The sequence below is a fragment of the Takifugu flavidus genome, chromosome 14, assembly GCF_003711565.1.
Source record: "Takifugu flavidus isolate HTHZ2018 chromosome 14, ASM371156v2, whole genome shotgun sequence".
Classification (NCBI taxonomy): Eukaryota; Metazoa; Chordata; class Actinopteri; order Tetraodontiformes; family Tetraodontidae; genus Takifugu; species Takifugu flavidus.
The window spans coordinates 9500942-9524192 of NC_079533.1; the positions used below are offsets into that span (position 1 = coordinate 9500942).

The following is a 23251-nucleotide window of genomic DNA, read 5'->3' on the forward strand; positions in this document are numbered from 1 at the left end:
CCCTCCCCAGCAGCCCCTGCCATATGGCCACACCCCACTGGCATGTGTGTAACTCTATTTATACACTAGATGCAAACATACATCTATTCTTGGAAGTATTTAAGACCATATAAGCTAATCTAATGGCTCGACTGGACTCAAATCAGGATACATCTAAAAATAAACACACACATTTTCAGGCTTTTTGCATAACTGACCTGGGTCATCCGTGTTTTCAGTCATTTAGGGGTTAGATAAAAGCGAGGAATCATTAAAACACAGGTCAATACATTTCACATTTCAAACTGAAAACTCTTTGTTGACACACCTGGAGGAAGCATTAGTCAATTAGGTGAAAAGAAAGCGACAGCGCACGAATCAATAATTCATTTAAAGCCTCTTTTTCTCCCACCAATAGCAACAGATGATAAGGTCTTTATGTGAATGAGATACAGAGACATTGGTGTTTATTGATGACACTCATTCTGAAGTGCACTAAGCACTCTGGGCACGTCTCCGACCGGCCTCTCCCACTGATTCCCTCTTTGACGCAGATGGTGGATTATCAACAAACTGTCTTTCAGCGCCGAGTCGTGCTGACATTTATTGCTTGTCGTCTTAATCTGAGACAAGCTGCACATATAAAGAGTGCAATTAATAGAAACCGCTTCTTCCCGCACCTCTTTGATAACAGAGTTAATCTACTCTGGCGGGACCGAGATTGGTGGCACCAACATCGCCATGCTGGGATTCCCCCCGCACTGGTTTTTTTTTATTAATATTACTTATCCTGCAGCAAATAGCCATTCAAAGCCACTTCACCTCGACCTCCTCAGACTAAGACAGTCCACTTGTGCCAAATGGAATAGAAGCCGCAGCCATGTTTCCCGGCGCTAATGCTTTTTAGCAGTCTGATCTCAGCACTTGTGGGCTGTCTGCCCACTCATCAAATTATAGGCTCCAAATACGGCAGGCTTCCCACGTACGTCACATAATGCCTGACACATTGAACAAAGCTCAAGAACCAATCATTCCATTTACTTCACTTAGACAAATGTCACAGAGAATTGATTGGCCTTGCTAATGAGGAAAAACTGGATCAATGGAATAATTATAACAGGGAGGAAAAACATTTGACGGCTGCACGAACCCTGTTATCGGATATTCATAAAGAATTCTAATAAATCACCATTTACAACAGTGTGGAGATGAGCTGAAAATTTGGGTTCTGTCATCTTCCTAAAAGTTTCAGTGTCTGTGGGGTTAGATGCAGATCAGTGCAACTTAAAGCAGATTATAATTATTGTCTTGACTTTCTCCAGTACACATTAAAAGGGTTCAATTATAGGTATTGGCTCAGTGGTTAATGTTAAAATCAATATTAGACACATGCACGCATTTAAGTTTGAGAAAAGAGTAAAAGGAAAGGGTCTGCTTTTGCTTTTAGAGGATATGTTGCTGTTTTTAGTCATGTTGTATTTCTAATGGACTGACAGCAACAGACTGAGCTGATAATAAGCAGCCCTGATCGGCTGGGTAGCGACTGTTGCGAGGATTACTCACGCAATAAAACATCTCCATCAATATTACATCTCCATCAAAAAAAAGAGAGGCAGAATCATCAGAATTATTATTTTACGGACAAAAATGGCTGAGCCAAAATGACTGGACAGTAAATAACACTATGCTGATCACATGAACCACGCTAGCCATAAATAATGCTTTGCTAGCAGGAGCTCACTCAGATCAGGAGGAATCCTTTAAATCAAGGCTGCGGCTTTTATTTTTACGACCACGGCCGTCCGACGCCATAAAGTGGCGCCGTAAACCGTCTAAACCACGGTGACGGTTCGGTAAGTTAGACGGACGTTTACCTGTCAAAGCCAAAGGGCATCAGGTCGGAGTTGTTTCTGAATCCTTTCAAGTCCCAGCCAGAGCTGGTGCGAATCCTCTCAGATTAACTTTAATCTGACCGAGTGCAGATCACTCCTGGGGAGTTCTTTGTTACACAAGTCGTTAAAAGTTATACACTCAAGTTGTAGGAGGCATCAAGTCAGCTAAAAGGCAGTTAAAAACAACAAAGTTGCGGCATGTGCCGGCAACACTGCACTCCCCACCACAAAAATTTCCCAGTAATTATCAATAAGATTAATTATTATCTACTGAGGAAAACGCTGCATGAACAGATCTTCACACGCCGCCGCGGACGCCCTGCCGGCTAATGAAACCTGAAAGATGCTTCAGACGTGCCTGCTGCAGGTGTGCTGAGCTCAGGTAACCAACTGGCCGTGCGCGCCTGCAGCTGGAGCCACGGAAACGCCAGCACAGACGCAGCAGCCTGCTCTCCTGGAGCCATATATCCTCATCAGTGGCTCTCAGATGTGCGAGACAGGATGAAACTGGGAAGACTGGGCCCGCAGACGCATTAGCATCACCGATCACATGGCTGCGCCACGGACCCACCCACTATTAATATTCACAGTCTATACAGAACAGAGGGCCATTCTTGGACTCTTTTTTCTCCTACTGGCCTATAATTTGATGTAATTACTCATCTACAAAACAAATGAGCATGCTGAGGTTGCCTTGGAGACTAGATCAGGCGACCCAGCAGTGCACATCGTTCGCAGGGCTTCATTTATACTGGTAATTATGTCCTCTACCCCCACCCTCTCTCACTTCTGCCCTCGGTGACCGACACTGGGTGTGGGGCGATAGAGAGGGGAGTGTCTCGCAGTCATCTGTTACTGACATCATTGGGGTGGCACTGTCTAAGTGGATAAATGCCTCGCTCTCAGTGCCACTTTGCCAGGTGACTGCCTTGGGGAGGGAACCACAAACCTTGAACGCACCGATGCTCTTTTTTTGCCATGTTTGGAAACGAAAACTAATCACAGTACTATTTTATGAGTGTATGGAGTTCCGCTCTACGGTTTCATAGTTTCAATATTTACCGCGACTTTGCTGTGATTTAAGCCCAAAGTGATATAAGATATATGCTATTTGTCAAACTGTCCCATTACAACAAATAATAATTTCCTTTTTTTGGACTTTTTGGATGGAGAACACCATTCACACCGGTATGCTAACTTACAGCTAAAACTGCAGCTCCACAAATGGCCACTTGAGGCAGACTTCACCGATCTGAAGGCTCTTTATTATCTGGCTACTATTTGTTGTGCTTCTCTTTTAGTGACCGCCAGCTGTAAGTTTACCTCATAAATGAGAGAATGAACTAGATTTGTAAATAATGAGGAAAATTATAGGTTTCCTGTCTGCCTTGCAGATAAATATGCTAACAAAGCTGAACGTTATTGCGAAACAGCAGTGCTGTGAATTTACAAAGGACATAGGTAGACCAGAAGGTTCTGGTCTCGCACAGTTCCTGGGGCTTTACAGTTGACAGTACACTGTTGCTTGGGTCGACAAGAGTAACCCTGCCTGAAACTGAGTAACACGATGATCTATTTATAAATCCTGTCAGCAATATTTTTACATGGAGTCTTTGCTCTCTTTCCCTGGCAGCGCCTGAGAAATTCCATAGTGGTCATCGCGGAAGATGCCAACAAATTTGACATGCTGCTTCTCAAATTAGCTTTGAATTTTAAAGTTAGCATAGTTAGCTTTTCCATTTTCACCAATATCATTTAAAAATAGCATAAAGAAACCAACAGCTCCTTCGCTGTCTAGCCTTGCTTTCACTTCCCATTTGAAATAATCTTTTCTGAATGAATGGCTGAGTAATTAACAGCACTAGACACCCTTTTCAGAGAGCACAGACATTTCATAAATAATACATATTTAATGTCTTGTCATTTTGTGTTCAGAGGAGCTTAGCTAATTAATTTTAACAGATGATTTCTCCTTGCATTTACACATGCATAAGTCGATCCTTTTTCCCCCCATTTTATGCCTGCATTTCCCTTTTCGTGCCGTTCTTTCCAGTAATGGACAAACTCAACAGAGCCAGTGATTTATATTTACCTCCTGCTGGGGAGAAAGAATGATTGCAGAAAGTTCCAAAAGAGGAGGAAAAAAAAGTGAAGGCTAAATCATGGTGCACTGATGTGATTTGAATGCAGATTTTAACCTGTGAGGGTTCTGGCCAGGGCTGAGAAAGGCCTCTCGGTTATTTACAGTCGCCAGAGATTATTGTATCGTGCGGCGCCTGGGAGCTGACAGCTCTGGCCTTTATGCTAACCGTGTTTTTTCCCCCCTTAAACTTGTCTGTTTGGTTTTAAGGAGTCTCACAGTCGCAGGTTGTAAATTGAGAGTGATGTGAGCTACATCTTGTCTCATGGTCTTTTAGATAGAAAAAGAAGCAAAATATGAATCATCTCAATGAAGATCTATAGCATTTAGCATTGTTCAAACAGATATTGCAGGGCAAAAGGCTGTTTTAATACACACGCATGAGTCCAACAAAGCTGTTGCTGTGTAATTATATGTCAAAAAGAATGTGTTTTATTGACTTTAAAGCTAAAACACATGGTGCGTTTTAGAAGGCACAACTTTCCAAAGCTTTTATTGCAGACTCTGTTGTGTGTGGAGCCCCTGGAGGGCAGAGTGCTGAGGTCCCTGTAGGCTTTTGCCTGAAACCACAGAGCATCTGCTACCCACAGCTGTGAGAGCCACTGCTTCATAGTGGAGACACAGAGGGACACTTTGCCCTCCCCACTGTGGGCAAGTCTTTCCCTGGGCCATGAACAAAACCTCAAGCAAGCAGGATGGGTTTGGCATGCTTGCTTGTGTTATTTTCCACCTCATACATGTGAAGAGCATGTGGTCCCAGGGCTGAGCGCCACAGATTGGCATCTGGGACAAATGGACCTGGGTTCAGCCGTGGCCAGACTGATTAAAGCCAGTGCACAAGGCCAATCCTGGACCCCTACTGGGGCTCTAATAAAGACCATAGTGCTTCCTGGAAGGCTTCAACCTCTGAAAACTGATCCTTTTTTCACACTAATTGGCAAATTAATCTGTAAAAAAAAAAGACAGGACATTAGTAAACAGTTATGTTGGGTGAAGGTAACGCTGCCAGGGACACATTTACAATTTATTCTATCCAATTTTAGCTAAACGGTAATGTCACCCAACTCCACTCCACTTTAGAACACCTGTGATGAACAGAACAGAACAAGCAGCCAGACCTGGAGCAGCCTCTGAACGGGTTATTGTGCACGCTGCACACACAGCCAAGATCTGACATTTGAGCCCCTCAGAAAGCTCAGAGGAACGTAGGAAAACACTCAACCACAGTATACTGGGACTTCTGGCCTTCCCCAGACTGTCAGAACCATCTGCATCACTTGCATATTTATAATACCTGACAACACTGAGAGATTCCCAGAAATCCTTTGAAATCCTTTTAAGACGTTCCCTCTCATTCAAACCCACCTTACAGCGGAAGTTAAAGAACAAAACACGTGACAACTGTAGTCTTTTACTTTATCACTATCATTTTCTGATCCATATATCGGCTGTTGCTGAGGCGAACGTACGTCACGTGTTCCTGTAGATCTTATTTTAAACTTTGGGCGACTCGGACAGCAAAGGTGAGTCTTCTACATCCTCCTCTGTGATGCAGCACCGTCAGATCCTGGAGTCCTCTAACTGCTACAAGACAGCTGACCTCTGTAATATTTAAAGCACAGTTCAAACCCTCAGTGCCAGCTCATAAAGGCCAGTATGGGCAGGGGCCGATCTACCTTCAGGGCATGGTGAAACTACGTGAGAGCCCAAATTCTCTGTTCTACTTCTGGCCTGGAGCTACAGACTGTCACACACACCCTCACAGCTCCTGTTCTTCTTCTTCAATGGCCAGTGGACGGCCCAAAATCCAACTAAAACAGACCTCTACACACGTGTTTGTACTGCTGAGCCTGTGAACTCTGTGAATCCTGTATGTGGTGCTCCATAGGAACTGTAGGTGGAGTCAAAGCACAAAAAATAAATGACAGAATCAAAGCTGAGGGTTTTACCCCACAAATTAGACTAAAGCTGAGGGTTGAGCAGGAATTTAACAACGAGAGTCGATCCTTGTGACTACAGGCAAATAAATGTGGCAGTCAGAGTGCAGAGATGTGACTCAGACAGAGAAGTGAGGCCCAAATACTCGTACTTTCTAATGAGAGGACTGCACTCGTTCTGCCATCACGCAGAGCAGCACGCCAAAACAGAGAGAGACAGAGAGACAGAGAGAGGAAGAGAGAGATTGCTTATTTTAGAGGAAGGCATATTTTATCCTTCTTTATTCCCAACCTTCTTGCTGTTGCAATAATCTTGTATTTTCCCTTCAGATTCTGCCATCTACTGAGGAGACGTGGAAATTTGAGGGAGCGATCTTTTGTTTAACACTGACTCAAGTCTGTTTAAGTACTCTAAAAGAGTCCCGTGATGTTTACCATCCGACCCCCCCCCCCCCCGCCCTGCTCATAGTCATTTGCTTGTCTTGCTTCCATTTGCAGCTGTCAAAATTAAACTGCGCATAATGGTTGCCATCACGTCTCTTGCTTCCTGGCTGCTGCTAACCCCAAATCAACTTTTCTGCTTCTTAGCGATGTTCATTGCGATTGCTGGGCAAATTGTTTGTTTTGAAACTGCAAAATCAAATAGCCCTATGTGCAAGAAAGAGCATCTGATTGGCTCCCAGTGCTCTCTGTGTTGATTTGAATTACGTGCAAATGAGGACAGATGCGTGCGTGTGCAGATGTAGCTGGTGCGTGTTCACTATTCACCAGAGCCGCTCGCGCGCGACTTTGTGCCTCTTCAGGTATCACAGCCCACGACTGCACACAGCCGCCATTAAACTGCCTTCAAAACTTCATAACTGAGTGACTGCACAAGCCAGAAGACAGTCACAATTAACAGCAATTTTCACCAGCAAGGTTTTAATAGCGTGGCTGATTAGGAAAAGCACTTTTCCTCGAAGCCTGCAGGCTGTGTGTTCAGTCAAGGGAGCTTTTATTGACAACTACTGAAGGATCTACAGTTGTAAGGGTGGATAAAGCCGGTTGACTAAATGAAGCCAAAAGGCCAATCAATGGCGTGCTCGGGACTTGCATCCTGTTTTTGAAACAAATCTCCGGGCAGATATTTTTCTGATGTCAATAAAGTTCGCAGTGTAATCACACTTTAGGGACGCGCATATAAAGTTAAATGCTCCGGCGTCTTCGAGGAAGGGCTCTATTATCGTTATTTAAAATTTCACACATCCGTCTCAGCTATTATTTGTGTATACATGCAATAAAATACTAATTTATTTTAATCTCAAGGCCGCAGAAAACTGAGATAAAGGAGAGTAGCTCAATTTAAATATAAGCAACCGGATCCCTTTTCCACTTTAGATGTGTTATTTTCAGTATTCTGTGCTACACGATCCAGCGGTGCTCTTAGTAACGTGCGGCGCACCATAAACATGCGCTGTATTTGGAAAGCTCAGGATATTTTTTCCTTTCCGGATGTCTTCTAATTATCTAATTGCCCGTCACTAAACTTCTTGTAAAAGGCTAGAATGTTCCTGTATTTGCTCTCTTTCCCCCCATTTTCTGGTAACTTATTGTGGATCGTGCACGCTGCCGCGGTCGATCCCTGCAGCCACCGGGTGGGAGGTGAGGACCAGGTGTGTGTCCATCACGAGACACACACCTGGATGCAAATTAGTGAAGTCGCTAAACCTAATCTTTATGTTTTTGTGTAAAAGGCGAGTTTATATATATATGAAGAGAGTCCCGGCGCAACTGTTGCATAAATATTGACTGAGGCTCAAATCGAGTGAATCCCGATGGATCCAGGAAAACGCAACGTGGGAGCAGTGTTATTAAAGTGCGGCACAAATGCAGAGTGACCACGGCAATGAAGCTAATGCGGTTTGTAGCATCGGATAAAATTGATAAAGCTCTGTATGATGTGAAACGCGGGGCTGCTAGCTTGTGTCCTTTATTTGCTCAGCAGGAAAGGCTCGTTTGGTGGACTGTATTGGTATGTTAACCTGTTTATGAGTGAAGATTTCTTTGCTATTTACGACAAAGGTAGAAATACTACCGATAATTAGCAACCGATAATCTAAGACAATCGTTCTATTTTTGATCGAGCATTAGTGAATCACGTTAGATCCGCTTCGCTCAGCAACTGCGCTAACAAAGTCGCTTGCTCGACATTTATATTCTACCTAATTTTTTTTGTTTCTTTCAGGTGGCGTGTGTGCGCACGTGGACTTGGGGAGTTTTGTCTATCAGGAAAAGCAGAGCAGGAGAAGTTGGAGAGAGCAGCAGCCACACAGAACATGGACAGAGCGTTTACCTGGCCCTGTGCTCTGTGGGTACGCCAAGTAGCCGCCTCTTCCACGGGCCCCCCTACCTGAGCCTCGCACTGCTGCTACTGCCGCCGCCGCCACCGGTCCGTATGCTGTCGCTGGGAAGCCTGCAGGCACAAAACCACACTTACATCACTTCCTACACTTGGATGAGTACACCCCAGAGCTGTAGGAGCTTGTTGACACCAGTGCTGAGCTACAGGATAAAAACCATAGCTGTCAGTGACAGCGGCTAACATCAGACCGACATATGCCAGCAGCAGACTCCTGACTATGATCTACAAAACCCCGCTGATCCACTGAAACAGTCAGGAGCAACTCAACCGACTGCCTGAAGACTAACTGATTTCCAGTAGTAGTTTCCTAATCCATCAAAATAAATGTGAAATTTCGGACCAAAACAAAACATTAGAGTGATCATATTGGCCGACGGGTGCGCCAAATTAATGAATCTCTTTTATTCGAAACCGTCTGATTGGATTCGTATTCATCACACACACTATAAATAACATGACTTTCTGAAGCCCCGAGTCCCTGATTATATTAGCGAGACCATTTGGCTCAGGGGGGGTGTTTATGTGGCATGCCTATGGATGAAAGATTACAGCACTTCAGAGCTGCTCAGAAATGGGCATAATAGCACGACCTTTAGGGACTACCCATGCATTTTGTTCAGACCGCTTCCAATTACCGTGAGTTTCTCTGGAATCTGAATCAAACGCTGTAATGCGAGAGCCTTTTTTTTTCTTTTTTTTTAACTCCGCGGCAGGAAAACATTTCGCACAATCAGATGGAGACATCTGTCGGATGATCTTTCATTCAGAAGAGACTTTAATCTGTTGGCTTATGTAAAAGACTGAACAAGACCGGTGCCTACTTCATCTCATGTAAACACTGATTCACAGTCAAACACTCCAACATAAACGCTTGTGCGTCTTTACGGGTCCGTCCACGCAAGAATCGATCAACAACAAATAAACTGAGAGTTTATGATGCTCTAATAAGGCTACTCTAATGTGATGCAAATATATAAACCCACATCTTTAGGGTCTGATTACTCCAACAAATATCAGCCTAATAATCAGACTGTAATTAAGCCAAACACAGTATCTGTGAATTGTAATTACATCGTTGGCCTTAATGAACACAGTAGCTAGTCCATGCCCAGGGCCGGGGCTCTTCTCTCGGCACAGGAATGGCATGTCATTAGTGGTGATGAGGTTCCTCACTCTGGGCTCAACGCTGTCTATTCCTAATCAGCTACCTAAAATTATCTCCACAGGAAATGCTTTCCTTACCAGCAAAATAAATAAAAAAAAGATCCACAAATTCCCCCAAATGATGAGTTATTTATTTATATCACACTAGCTTGTGTTTGGGTCCTCCATGGTCTGTGGTTCAGATGCTACAAATTGGCACAGGATACCCCGGAGGAGGTTTTTTTTATTCCGTAAAGGTGAGAGGAGCACTAGTGGGTGACCTATTTTCCGAGTCAGTCTTGTACCACTATTCCACGAAGAGAGGCTCGCACAAAAGGCTGATGAGAAGGAGCGGGGAGGGGCGGGGGGGTAGGAGGGCAGGGTCAGATGAGCTGCAGCCAAAAAGAAAAACACATTGCTTTTCATCAACCGGCTGAGAAGAAGGTAATTCACAACTCTGTCGACACAATACAGCTATGGATGTGCACGTCAGGTGTGAGGTGCGATCATGCAGCGACGGGCAGGCAGGTGAAGAGGAGAAAGAAACGCCACTTCCCCCCGGCTATCTAACAGCTCAGGATAGAATAACGGACTCAGGGGGCCATGGCGAGGGAGAAGGAGATGACAAAAAAACCCCAACCGTATTTACGCCGCACCACGCCAGGGATTGGGCGATATTCCGGAGCTCTTTTCACAAAAGCACGAATCAACTCTGATACTATGGTAATGACGGCCGCGCACCCCCGCACTTCTGCTGCGACCGCCCTCTTTTTCCGTGACGCTCTCTCTCGTTTCCCTTTTGATTCCCTCTTCCGCTCGCCGCCATTGTCATGACACCCCAACAGACCTAGTGGCTTGGAAGTTAGTTGTGGGCAAAGTTGTGGTGAGAGATTAACTTTGCAGGATTAGGTGGGTTAATTAATAGATGGCTGCTGCTCATTGTTTTGTGCTCACGCTGTAAGAAGCCACCCAAGAGAAGCGCTGCAGCATTAAATCAATTTCATGGCCCTTTTATTACCGAGGAGATAAAGCCAATATTTAGCTTTCAATTCTTCACAATTATTGGGGCCCTGCTTTCTCACTTGAGTGGCTGTGCTTGGCTGGGGACAAGGACACATCTGTTTATGAGCTGTGGAGGCCCGGGGGCCTTGGTGTCCGGACTCCGGGGAGCTGTCCTCGGCTTTCTGCGGCAAAGAAATTCACTGCTCTCTACCAGTGCGCAAAGAACAGAGATTAGACCTGAAGAAAGATGAGGACTTTCAAATATAAAGCCTAATCTGACAACATTATTTGCCTTCATAACTATAAAACTTCCAGTATGTCAAAACCTGGAATAAGAAAAAAAAACCCAAATCAGACCTTCACCAAGGTTCATTCGAGACCCACGTTTTCAGGAGGACCACGGTCCGGATGAGCTCTCACACCCATCTAAATGAAGCGGACTATCTGACGAAATGAACTCTGGTCCGTACAAAACGGACCAAACGCTTCTGGTGTGAAAGTGCCGTAACAAAGACACTATTTGGGAGAGCCGGAGGGAGGTTGGACCACCATTTATATCTGTTTTTAGCTCACTTTAAACCACCAAAGCCCGTGTAAGAGATTCTGGACAGGAACCACTTGCAGATGAGTATCCAGTACCTTTTGAGGACCCGACCCCCGATGATGAAGGGTTGCTGCCCTACGACAGCAGCTATTCTACAAAACCGCCACATAACTAAACTTCCAAACAGAATGGAATTTCTGTATTGTTGGTTCTGTGGGATTCAGAGCACGGAAGGTTTTATTTTTCTTGACAGTGCAGAACAATACTGGCATTTTATGCCTGTAAAGTGGCACTTTTCTGAGGTGCACACTGGTCCTTTTTTTCCCTATACCTGTATTTTATAAGTCTATATGAACTTGACTGTACAAAAAAGGAGCCGACACGGCGGGGCAGCGCCGCTGCGATCAAATAACACCGTGCAATTTTTCTGTCAAGGTTTCCTGGGATTTTTTGCTTGACGCCTGCATGGTCTGGGTCAAAATCGTTGTTTTTCTATTAGTCTATACAGTTTTCCGAATTCAGAGAACAGGAGGTGACACAATCTGTCCCGCTCCAACTGTGGTTCATACTGTCAGCGCATTTTCAAGCTGCTTCTCAGATTCTTTTCATGAATTACAAAAAAAAGATGTCTTGAACTACGTAAAAATATGATATTTCCTCCAACTGTAAGCCACTCCATTTAAACAATAACCCGAATTGAAAAAACATTGCTCATAAAATCACCTGCAAATGCACCGTTTTAGATTTCTGCACATTTTTTCCCCGTGAACTGACTTTCTGGTCCTGTCAAGTCAAAATAGTGTGAAGATGAAACGATGCTGCATTATGCATCAATAAGGTCCTATTTATGTCCTACCAGTCTGAGAACAGCTTGACTGATGTTAATGTGATCTGTACTGTTCTTTGGCCCAAAACTGCCAGAAGCAGCCCCCTCCTGTCATTGATAAAGGACCTCCATCAGTCACAGAGCTCTCCATTCATTTCAGCTATGAGAGGACTGTCAGCTATATACAGCTGAGCCCCTATGGAAAACCTATAAAGTCACCAATGCACTTATAGACTGCAGCAACGTGTGAAATAATTATAGATAAAACCTTAAAAATGCACAGACGTACATCTCTAAATATGCTAATTGAAGGTTCTGCTGTGGTACGGTTAAAAGAATAGATTAACAGAGTGGTTTGGGTTTGAATAAGAGGCCTGTGAAGCAGCCTTTCAGACTGCAGCGCGTCGATTTTAGAGGCTGCGAGGAGTGAGACAGATGAGCAATAGAGAGCAGAGATGACGGAGACAGATAAACAGAGAAGGACAGCAGCCACATCAGTGCGGGGGGAAGACAAAGAGAAGAAAGGACAAACCGGGAGAAAGTGAGGCATGAACAAGGCCAGGGAAAGTTATTCTATTCTATACAGGAAACCCCAGAATACATCCTTTACTCAGGTAGACTCCCAGTAATGGACAAATTCACTCAATCAATTTGTTTTGCTTGAAAAGCTGTATCTGGTGTGTGCACAGAAGAGGGCTAATATACATCTAAATGCAGTCATTTTCAAATCATCCCCAACTAATTAATCCTATTGTTTAAACAGCAAGTCAAATGGACTGGCTACAGTTGCTATAAAAGTAAAAGCGTCAACGTTTGTCAGTGTAATATGTGTCAGAATAATCAGCCAACGCTAAAGGCAGTTTAGTGGAGATTAAAACAAACATCTTCCTTAAATGGAAATCAATTAAATACAATAACAGCTGATCAGAAAAGGCATCACCAGACACTGGTTGTTATTCGCCGCTGCTGTTTTCCTCCCATACGATAGTGTTTTTGCCGGGTTTAAGAATAAGCAATGATAAAAAAAAAAAAAAAGATCAATAAAGTGTGTTAAATATATGCAGGAGACACATGTTTTTTTTCCTGTCACCGTGACAGCGAGAAGAACAAGCCAGCGGAAATAAGTGTTGGGATGAGTCGTAGCAGGCGCAGCCGAGCACACTGCCGCCTCCTCGCAGGAGGAGGGAGGCGTTCTGTCACAGATGGAGAACTGACTCCACATTTTCCTTCATCAATAACCTTTGATAAGATATGGAGAAGCACAAGGTGACAAATAAAAGAATAAATAAATAACAGTAAGTAAAAAAAAAAGGCTGCCACAAAGCTAAGCATCTTTTCATCTCCAGACTGACAAGTGTCCCATTGTTGTCATCCTTCAGCGCTACTTTGTTGTTGCTGAAAGCATCTCGCTTGCTGTTATCAAAGGCATAAATCACAGGATTGTTGAGAGCCAGGTGGCTTTCATATGAACTGTTGCACGCATGCTCGCCGCTCACCTCTCGTTTTATCAGGGCGGACCCTACAGTGCACGCTCGGGCTTCCCCTCATGTAAAAGACACTGATGTCGGGGAATGAGCCCGCGACGGAGAGAGACAGACAGATTTACATGCACGCCAATAATTCAATTATAACCACACTAATGCAATACACATATTATTGCAACTCTCGTGTAAACACCTTAACCGGGTTATCTTACTCACATTAAGGTCCTAATCAGAATAAGCATAACTTCATTAACAGAGCTTGGTTGCTGTCAATCATTCAGATGATTATTGCCATGTGTATCTCTTCCTTGCAGTGTTTAAATTCCGTGCACGCACCACACACGTTACACGGTACACAGAGCACTACTGCTGATAAGTGCCATGAGGAGCACACATATAGATCCAAGTCAGGCTCTTCAGAGATTTTAAAAGCATTCATGCTAGACAGAGAAAGACTCACCGAGGATGTGGAACATTAAAAAAAGACGCGAACAGTCACTTAAGAACACACACACACAAACACACACACATATATGTGTGTGCCTTATGTGGCACATTTGTAGCATTACTATTGAGAGTGCTCTAAATAATGTTTAAGATCAAAATATTGACTGGCCTCCACATGAACCCCCAACCTCTATGAATGATAAGGATAGTCAATTTTCTGTTTAATCCTGATAAAATCACACCTGTGGCTGAACACGTTTCTGTGTGTTCCTGTTTTTTTTTTTAATCTTTTTTTAAAGGCAGCAATCATTTTTTTTGAATCCGCCATACTGAGCCTTTGCCATTTGCACTTTGTGATTTCTTATTGGGGAACGAAAAAAGTGAAATAGAGAAGCAGAATGAAGCCAGTGCTTTGACGAGCCGGGCTTTAAAGCAGAGATACGCGTGTCTTACTTTATAACACTTTAAAAAAACGATGAAGTACTGACGGGGTTGAATCAGAATTGAGTCTATCTGGTAAAAAGGATTTCAGAAACACCAGCACACTTATAACAACCATGTCTCAGAATCTTCCGTATTCATGCGGCATAGGCCTATTTTATCTATTAAATCCAAGGTTAGTTTCAGAAGTAAGAAGGCCAGTGAAAAAGGCGGTTATTCAAATCTCAAAATGAATCTCAAGCACTCATTATAACGGAAGGTTTGTCCATCTACACACATATATACTGCCCCCTGGTGTTTGGGTGTATATTCAGCTGGAATAAAGCAGAACTGAAATCAATAATGTGAAACCACATCGACAATTATGCTCAAGCAGGGTAGAAAACAATCATTCCAAAAGTGAACGTGCCCATCAGTATATCAATATAATTCATGGCATAAAATAATGTGTATTTATGGTTGCCTCTGAACAAAAGAATAAAAATCCACTATGACCATATATAAAGGGCTATACATGCATATAGATCTTCTGCTGCCTCTCTGACTTCCCATATTCATCCATAATGGTGTGTGATATATATTGCATTTTGAGACTCTTGTGAATCCTTCTCCAGGGAGGTCGAAGGGTGTTTCCAGCACCAGATCAGCCGGATCAGTGGAAGTTTTACAGATGAACAGATTCACTCAGGTCAACATGAGGGAGTCACCCACACTACAGCATCATGGTCACTGTAGTTCAGTGCTCCCACTGGGCATTTTAAATGTCATTTGACCATAACAAGGGATAAACAGGTTTAACTAAAATCATAAAATATTCTATATTCCCTTCATACTAAACAAATAACTTTGAACGTCAAGTAGTTTCTGCACCTCGCGGCTGTCCGCAGCGCGAGGAGAAGCTCAGTATCTTTTCCTGCAGTTCTCCGTCACAAGAGTGCCGTTTCTTTGTAGCTGAAGTGCACGGCAGCATAGCATCAAAGAGGACAAACTAGAGCCTTTATTGAAGTGAAGAAGCACTTTTGACCTCCTCTTTGTGCTCCTTCCAGTGCTCTTCAGTAAAAAGGATGCAGCACCTATAACACAGAATTGATCTGAACACATCCTGCTTGCACACAAACCTCAGCGTACAGTAACTCCCAGTCACTCACTCACACACTAAAAAGAGGGAGAATGAAACAATATTGTGTGTGTGTGTGTGTGTGGGGGGGGGGGGGGGCTCCAATGCATTACAAATAAGAGGGAAAATCTGCCTGAAGAGATAAGGCAAAAATATTCAAATCTGTTTCGGAAAACAGTGACTTGGGCTTGAGAATGGAAGTGGGTCTTGGTGCAGAACCGGAATCTTCAAGGCAGTTCATGACGGTGACTTAAATAGAAAGAGACTGAAGGGGAGGACAGAGATAGCTGACCTTGCAGTGGCGCTTATGTAATCGTCTGCTCCGCTGCATTTAACTGCAGTGCTCCCTTCCAACTCGGGATCAGCAAAGGCAACATGTCTTTGCGGTCCAATCTCCTCTGACATCACTTCTGACACTCCAGAGTATGAAAAAGATCCTGTGAGCTCTGAGTGAATCAGCTGTTCTGGTCCTGCCTGTGAGGTCCCCGTACAGCCAATCAGAATAATTAAACAAGACTACTTAAGCCTCCACTCATTTGTGTGTGAGTAAACAGCCTAAATCTTTTATGCATTTTAATGTCCACCCCCTGGTTCTGTGACAGATGAATGACAAGGGTGATAATTTCAAGTTCTTAAAAATAAAGTGAAAATATTCCAGCAATTAAGTGAATATGGTTGTGGATTTGTAGTAATCTCTGCATATTTGCCGCTCAATGAGGTCAAGAACAAGGGATTTTTTGTCTTTTTGACTCCATGATGTGTTGGGCAGCTCCGGTTACGCAACCTGCCACTGTTCCAGTTTAAAGGGCAAATAGGGTAAATATGGCACGACACAAAAATAGCGCAGCAGCAACACTTAATTACAGGAGCCGTGAGTAATGGTCAACACAGGGAGCACGTATGTGCGGTTCATCTGTAAAGGGGTGCAGACATGTAGACAAGTCTGCATATGTCAGTGTTGGAGAAGGAGAGCAAATGAAGACGATTAGCAGAGACAGCAGGAGGGACGGATATAATGATGGAGGGAAAGAAGAGGACAGCTGTGTTAAGACCTAGAAAGTGACCAGCTCGCTGTGCCTGGAGCTCTTGAACAGCGGGTGGCATCAAAACAACAGGCAGCAGGCACTGAGCAGGGTCCTTGCAGAGACACGTGCATTGTGCTCCTCTCCTTCCATGTTCCTGTTCTCCTGCCATTTGCCAGCAGTGTCCGAAGGTGGCAGCCATGTATGAGGCGGCGCAACTAAAGTTTCATTTCAGGTCCAGCGGCTCAACAGCTGAGACATAATGAGCTATAGCGTTTGCCACTCTGCCTCTTACAGCAGCTCATCTTCCCCGCCACAGGAACCTAGGCTGAGCATCTCCATGGCAGGCTGTTTGTCTGCTTCAGAAGGAGGGGCTGTGCCTGCTGTCCCATGGTGAGTTAAAACCTGGGCAAATGAGGTGAGCCTTCCATTCTACTCTGAAAAATAACCAGCCTTTCAGTGCTGTCAGTGTGAGACTTTAGCGGCCGGTTTTTCAGAGGCCACCGCTCGCATGAGGCAAGTCCACGTGACCTGATTTGTTGGCTTGTGCAGACAGGCCGGTGCACAGTGCATCTTTACACTGATGACACAACGTGGGGAGCGGGTTCACCTGTTGAATCCAATCACCCTCCGCAGCCTGGTCGCCTACAGGACAGCCTGTACATGCGCTAACCGAAGGAAGCTACTGTACAACAGAGCCCATCTGAGCGCAGTCGCATGCTGAAGGAGATAGGGCGCGACATAGAATGCGGTCCACTGACGTCAAGGCATCTTCCTCGCTGCTGTCACTGCGAACAGAGTCACGGCCTGTGAGAGCCCCCGTGTGTGAGTGTGGGCACTCGGTATTGATGTGGGGACAGTGAGTCAGAGAGGCCAAACGGACAGGAAAGAGGTCCGTTGTTACGATTGCGAACCTTCTTGCTATTGTGTGCAACCTCGAAGATTCCTAGTGTCCGTTTTACGCCCATGCATGACTATTTAAGCGACTGAGGTCACAATGCCCCTCGTCAGACTCTATTTAAGGACTGTGAGTCAAGGAGGGCCCCATCCTCCACAGACCCATTGGGCTAACGATCAGCCTTGGCAATTAAAGCCAGCCTGTGAGTCAGCACGGCACCAGGAGGCCCATCTGCTTCCAGCCCCGTCACGCTCTCACCGGCTCACAAGACCACTCGCTTGGGTCACACCCGGCTCGTAGAGTCACATGATCTAAGGGAACAATCTGCCGTGTAACTGAGGTTCTAGAGAGAACCCGTTCCGTTCACAAGACGGGTCTGTGCATTACTGCGCTGCCTCGCGAGTGCAGTGAAAACAGAGGTCAATGGTGCGTAGAACTCGTGAACAGGTAAGCGCCACATCAGCATCAGCCCACTGAGCTTTTTCCACCTGCTCCAGCCAAGCAGTGGGACGCTTAAGAACTTTCAGCTACATGAATGATAATTGAACTTCGGATGATGATGATGATGATAATGACAGGGGTTGCATCCCAAAACCGCATCATTGTCCACAAAGGACAACAGCTGTCAACTGGAGGATATTACTGGACAGAAAGTATGAAAAGGCATTCGCCTCACTTAAAGCTATATGCTAATCTCCCTCAAATTCAAACTCTTAATCCGGTGACGTTTCCTGCATTTGCTGCTCTGCTCAGAGTACAACAACATAACCACAGAAATGAATAAACATCATGTGAGATTCAGTAAATTTTACATTTAGGCAGCAATTCTGCTACCAAAGAAAATAACATTTTCTAAAGCTGTCTTATATATTACGTGCTTACATGGGTATTACTGTATACTGTCCATATGTATGTAAAAGCCTGGATCCAGTCCTTATGCTGGATCAACATCCACATTTCAAAAGGTTTCTTGATTCATTTCCAGGCTTTCTAAGTTCCTTAAATCCATTCGTTCTATTTTTCAAAATGATTCTGCTAGGATAAAATTGATCCCCTTTAATAAACTGAAGGAAGTTTGCAGTCAACTGTGCAGAAACCAGAGTTGTGGAAGTTCTGGAAGATTTGAGATTAGATCTCAAGTGTGTTCAAAACCTCGACAGAGTTTTGTCCTTTTAAAATCGGACAAATCGCCACACCCGGCATACCATCTCGACCTTGACCACCAACCTCACTGAGGCTTTCGTCGTGTCACAAGTTCAGAGTGCTTTATTGTCCATGTCAACACCTTTTCTACCTCCCAACAGCAGACAGTTGCCAAGCCCTGGGAGGCCTAACTAGAGTTTCAGACCAATGTCCTGCCATGACCTCTGGTGCATTTATCATATGCTTGGCTGGCTCTGCCCCAGTTTATAGGGGCATGCAGCCCTAAGGAGAAGTCTCTATCATACCAAATGCAGGAGCCAGCAGCTCTCTTCTCCTATATGGCACTTGCAGAAAGGACAGCTGCTCCCTTTACCTTTATATTCCTCTCCCTCAGGGAAGAGGAAGTCAACAGGTCAGCAGCTTTCTTATCACTGTTACTTACAGCTGTAGAGAACAGCAACATCTATATGTGCAAACACAATCCATAGAAGATCACTCACTCTGGGCAACTGTAAAGTATGACCAAGGGCACTGAACAATCGTTAAAAATATCTGTCTAATCCCGCCCTGCATATCTAAAGGACTTGATATCGAGGGATTTGTCTTGGGGCATGCGGTTTTCTTTCAATACAGGTGATTGATTTTAATTTAGGACGGGTTTACGCAATCATTTTACGGTCTGAAGAGTTAAAAAATGTTGGTATATTTCTGGTGTCAAGGTGGAATTTGGGAATGATGCAAAAAAAAAAAAAGTATGAAAAATCTGAATACCAACTGTGGGTAAGAAAATAGAAATCACCTGCTGGGTTGAGACCTGTCTCCTGTCGGAGTGTTGAGTTCAGTCATTTGTGACTGGATTGTGTGCACCCGTGTATTTTAGAATTGGAGATGCAGAAGGATTAGAATCCAAAATCCAAGTAAAACAGATCAGAAGAAACATGAGCAAAGCAACAAAATAAAATGACAAAATGAAAAAGACAACAAACAGACACTGTTCACATGTAAACCACAATAACCCACCCCTGTGTCCTCATTAGTCCCGTGTTCCATTTTCCGTTGCCCTGTCCCATCCTTAATCATCCTTTCCCTTCATTTTTTACCACTAAGAGGCTGACTCACTGGACCTGAATGGCTGTTTGTCTGTCATGACATCTGGCGTAGCCGGATGACTGAGTGTTATGTCTCTCTCACTCAGTCTGCGTCTCTCCCCTGATGGGAGCGCACTAACATCTTCATCCCTATTTTTTTCAGTCTGGCATAATGACCTCCTAGTAGCAGCCCTAATGGAGCCATAATGGTCATTTATGCCAGGGGAGGCTCTGAGGGCACGGCTGTGGAGGCAGTACGTCGCACAGGAATATGGTGGAGAGCCGAAGGAAAGCACCAGGTTAAGACTCTACACCTCCGTCTCCTTCCATTATGTGCAGCTCTTGATCACATTCTTTGTATAAATACACGTTGTCTATGTGCAGATTCAAGGGTGCATTAATTAAAGGATCGAATATGAGACCGGCTGACAAAAGAAAGAACAATATGAATGTCTGTGGTTTGAATCTCTGCTTTAATGTTCCCTTCCAGAGCTTTCTACCACTCTACATACATAATTTACAAACGTACCCTACTATAAACCCCCCCTCCCAACATATTTCTTTAAATAGACAACCTTCCTATTCATAGGATATGAAAGAGAGTAAAAGTTTCTCCTGCACCAAATGCAGTGCTTAAAAAAAGGTATTTGCATATTAATATCTATATTCTCAAGTGTTGCTGTAGCCTTTAAAAACACTTCTTTGAACGTAGCTTCATCTGGAAGGGTCCTCCAAACTACAGCAGACACCTCCTGCTTTAAATGCTGCACATCTTGCGCTATTCCTCTGGGCGCTGCGAGCTGAATAATACAAAAGCGCATTTATCAGATAGCTAATGCTAATTAGACCGTTGCATAGAAATGAGAATAATGTACAGTAATGTTTCTTCCTGCTTCCTGTTTCCAGCACGACAAAGCTGCTTTTCAGGCTATGATTGGAGTAAGTAAAAAATGAAAAGACATTCTTGGTCTTCTATTTATGCCTGGGAACATCTCTGCAGGTTTGATGTGCTCAGTTTATCAGACTTTGTTTGTATCTGGACTGATCAGACCAACTCAGTACCGATCGGGTTCTCCTACAACACGACGCGCGACAGTACTTTTTTTTTAATCTTGTCCGGCATTTGAAATATCAGAACTGTCCAGCGTCTTTTAACAGCGGCGTCTTGGGAATAGCGCGGTCTTTAAAGTCTGACTCGGAATGAAACACTTTTGCTCCTCTTTTTAATTCAAAACTAGTCTCTAATTTCAGTTTGCCCTTTTATGTCCGGTGAAATATCAGCTCCTCCACCTGATAAAGTGAGTGAAGCTCTTTAAAGATCACATGATTTGTAGACGACGTTCCTTAAATCACTCGCAATTTGGATCAATGCTCTGAAGTGCACAGCTATTTTCCTTCTACGTTTCGGTTTACTGTGTTTTCATTTGTGTTTAACATGACTTATAAAATTTATCTCAAGTCAATACGACACACATTTTGTGTATCCTTTAGCAAAAATACTGCTGACAAAAATGCTGATGGTTTCCTATTTTTTTTTTTTTTAAATAAGTTCACTTTAATCATGCAAATAGGTCAATCAGATTGATTAACTCTCCTTAGAAACAGGGTTTATTAGTCTAAAACTACTTTTTAATCATTTAACACGACTCCGCATTAGCAAATGTGGGTTTTTTGACTTCAGGAGGTGAATATGAATGTGGCGCTTCGGTGACAGAAGCAGAATGATGCGAAAGTAAAAGCACAAACGCCCTCACCACACATCCTGAGCTGCGAGGGTGACAGAAAGCAGTACCATGACCACACACGTGCACACACACACTTTCGGTCACATTTGCCAGCACACATGCCGCACAGTCTCTGCTTTCATTTGGCTCTGAACTGAGCACGAGCTGCCACCCTGCATTCACAGGCCTATATGTTGAGCAGCGCAGCAGCGCAGCACCGACCCAGGATGCATTATTGTCACAATGGGATCGGACAGATTACTGTCAGTAATCGTGTGTTATTGTCTCTTTCTAAGGGGGACAAATCTACTAACAAACAAATCAATGTAAAGCTGAGGAAAAGGCATTATCGAACAGAGCCGACAATCAGGTAATTGCATCCACTATTTAAAAGAGAAGCTTTGATTAACAGTACGATTCTTTTTTGTTGGTAATCATCTCTAACACCTCCTTGTTATTTGTATTTCTGAGGTGATGGCAAACACTGTGGTCGTCCTGATTGTCACTACGCACAAGCAATATGCTGCATCGCTCCTGAAATTCAATTTCAACTTCACAGTTTTAACTTTTGGCATGTTATTAAAATGTTGCACAAAATCAACCGGGTGATTTTTTAAAGCACAACCGAGCGAAAAGAAGAGAAGGAGGCTTCAGAAGCCTGACAGGGGATGAATGTATCCCTATAAAACTGTGCAAAAGCATATTTATCAAAGACATCCTAAAACAAAATGAAGATTTGGGTACAAAAAAACTATTATTTTCCAATGATGAACATGTATTTTTCATATTGTTCGCCTAATGCCTGAATCTGCAGCCACAGTGGCAGACTCATCTGTTAATAAGGCTGTGGTCGTCCTCCCTGCCACAAAGTCTTGTCCAGGAAACAGTGATCAACACTCAACACAACGAAGTGACTCACAGTTCCTGACAGATAACGGATACAGACTTCTGCGTTATGCAAAGGTCTTTAGGTGCGTTAAACACTGATAATGTCGGTGCTGTGATGGAACAGCGCTGTAACAGAGTCACGGAATACAAATACAGGCACAAAAATTCATGCTGTATGTGATCGATATCAAATGCTCTTTGTGATCAATATTGAAATTAATTGGGAGTGTCACAAGGACCAGAGTGCTATATTGTCAGATACTGTTTAACAGCTGCTGCGCTGGTGACAGACAGTCTGACTAGCTGCAGAGAACACTCTGGTGTGTGTGTGTGTGTGTGTGGGTGTGTGTGTTTCACTTTTCTTACAGGTATTATTTTCTTTGACATCTCTTTCATCTGTGACTCATTTTTCCATTCTCCATATCCCTCATTTGGCTTCTTAATTTATTGTGATCTATGTTTTAGTGTGACAACAGCCTCGGAGCGTTGTTTCCCTCTAGCAGTGGACCTCTGAGCGTGGCCTGCTGTAAAATAACTTTAAAATACTGCCCAGTATTTATGTCTCTTGGATCCAGGCTGCCTGGCCCCATTTATTCTGAGACCGAGGTTGTGTACAGTGAGTAGGAGGAAGAGAAAAAAGAGAAAATCTTTTGATCTTAAATTGAGGATGCTTCCCACATCTTCGTACAGAAGGACACTAGTCAATATTTTGCCTGAGGTTATTTAATTTGAACAAGGAATTTGATTCATACATTAAAATTTCCAATTACCCTGTCAAGAGCTGAGCGAGCCCAGAGGAGGGTGTTTTAGTTGTACAGCCTTATCAGAGTCTTTAAATTGAGTTTTTACATGGATAGAATCATACATTCTGCCCGGGGGAAGGTGATAGCCTTTAATATGTGCTAAACAGCAAACATTTTAAAAATCAATGTTTAACTAGAATTATTTATGCGCAGGAAAATCTGATTGCTTCCTCTCTCTTTATTATATCTAAGTTGATAGACTTTGCTTGCACATATTTTAAACTGAACATTCCAGCTGTAAATGTCATCTAAAATGTGCACTAAAAAGTTTCTAAATCACAGCCATGACAATATCTGAAAGGCTGGATGAAAGATGAGCTGATAACGCCTCT

At 43.7% G+C, this 23251-nt stretch overlaps 1 protein-coding gene and 1 long non-coding RNA gene across 17 annotated transcripts in view; one reads left to right on the top strand and one right to left on the bottom strand.

Moving 5' to 3' along the window:
* msi2b (musashi RNA-binding protein 2b) overlaps window positions 1–23251 on the bottom strand; it is a 181863-nt gene that overhangs the window by 12720 nt on the left and 145892 nt on the right. For 9 of the 16 annotated variants that reach the window (XM_057054349.1, XM_057054340.1, XM_057054344.1 and 6 more), the window contains exon 11: window positions 8281–8400. The exons of 3 other annotated variants lie outside the window; for them this stretch is intronic. In XM_057054349.1, coding sequence (XP_056910329.1) covers window positions 8281–8400 — 120 coding nt within the window. The remainder of the gene's footprint in view (window positions 1–8280; window positions 8401–23251) is intronic. 4 more of the 16 variants (XM_057054350.1, XM_057054341.1, XM_057054348.1 and 1 more) reach the window with 1 other exon arrangement.
* LOC130537491 (uncharacterized) lies at window positions 16577–21825 on the top strand. Its single transcript, XR_008953637.1, has 3 exons — window positions 16577–16768; window positions 19668–21598; window positions 21700–21825. It is a non-coding gene; the product is annotated as an uncharacterized LOC130537491 (long non-coding RNA).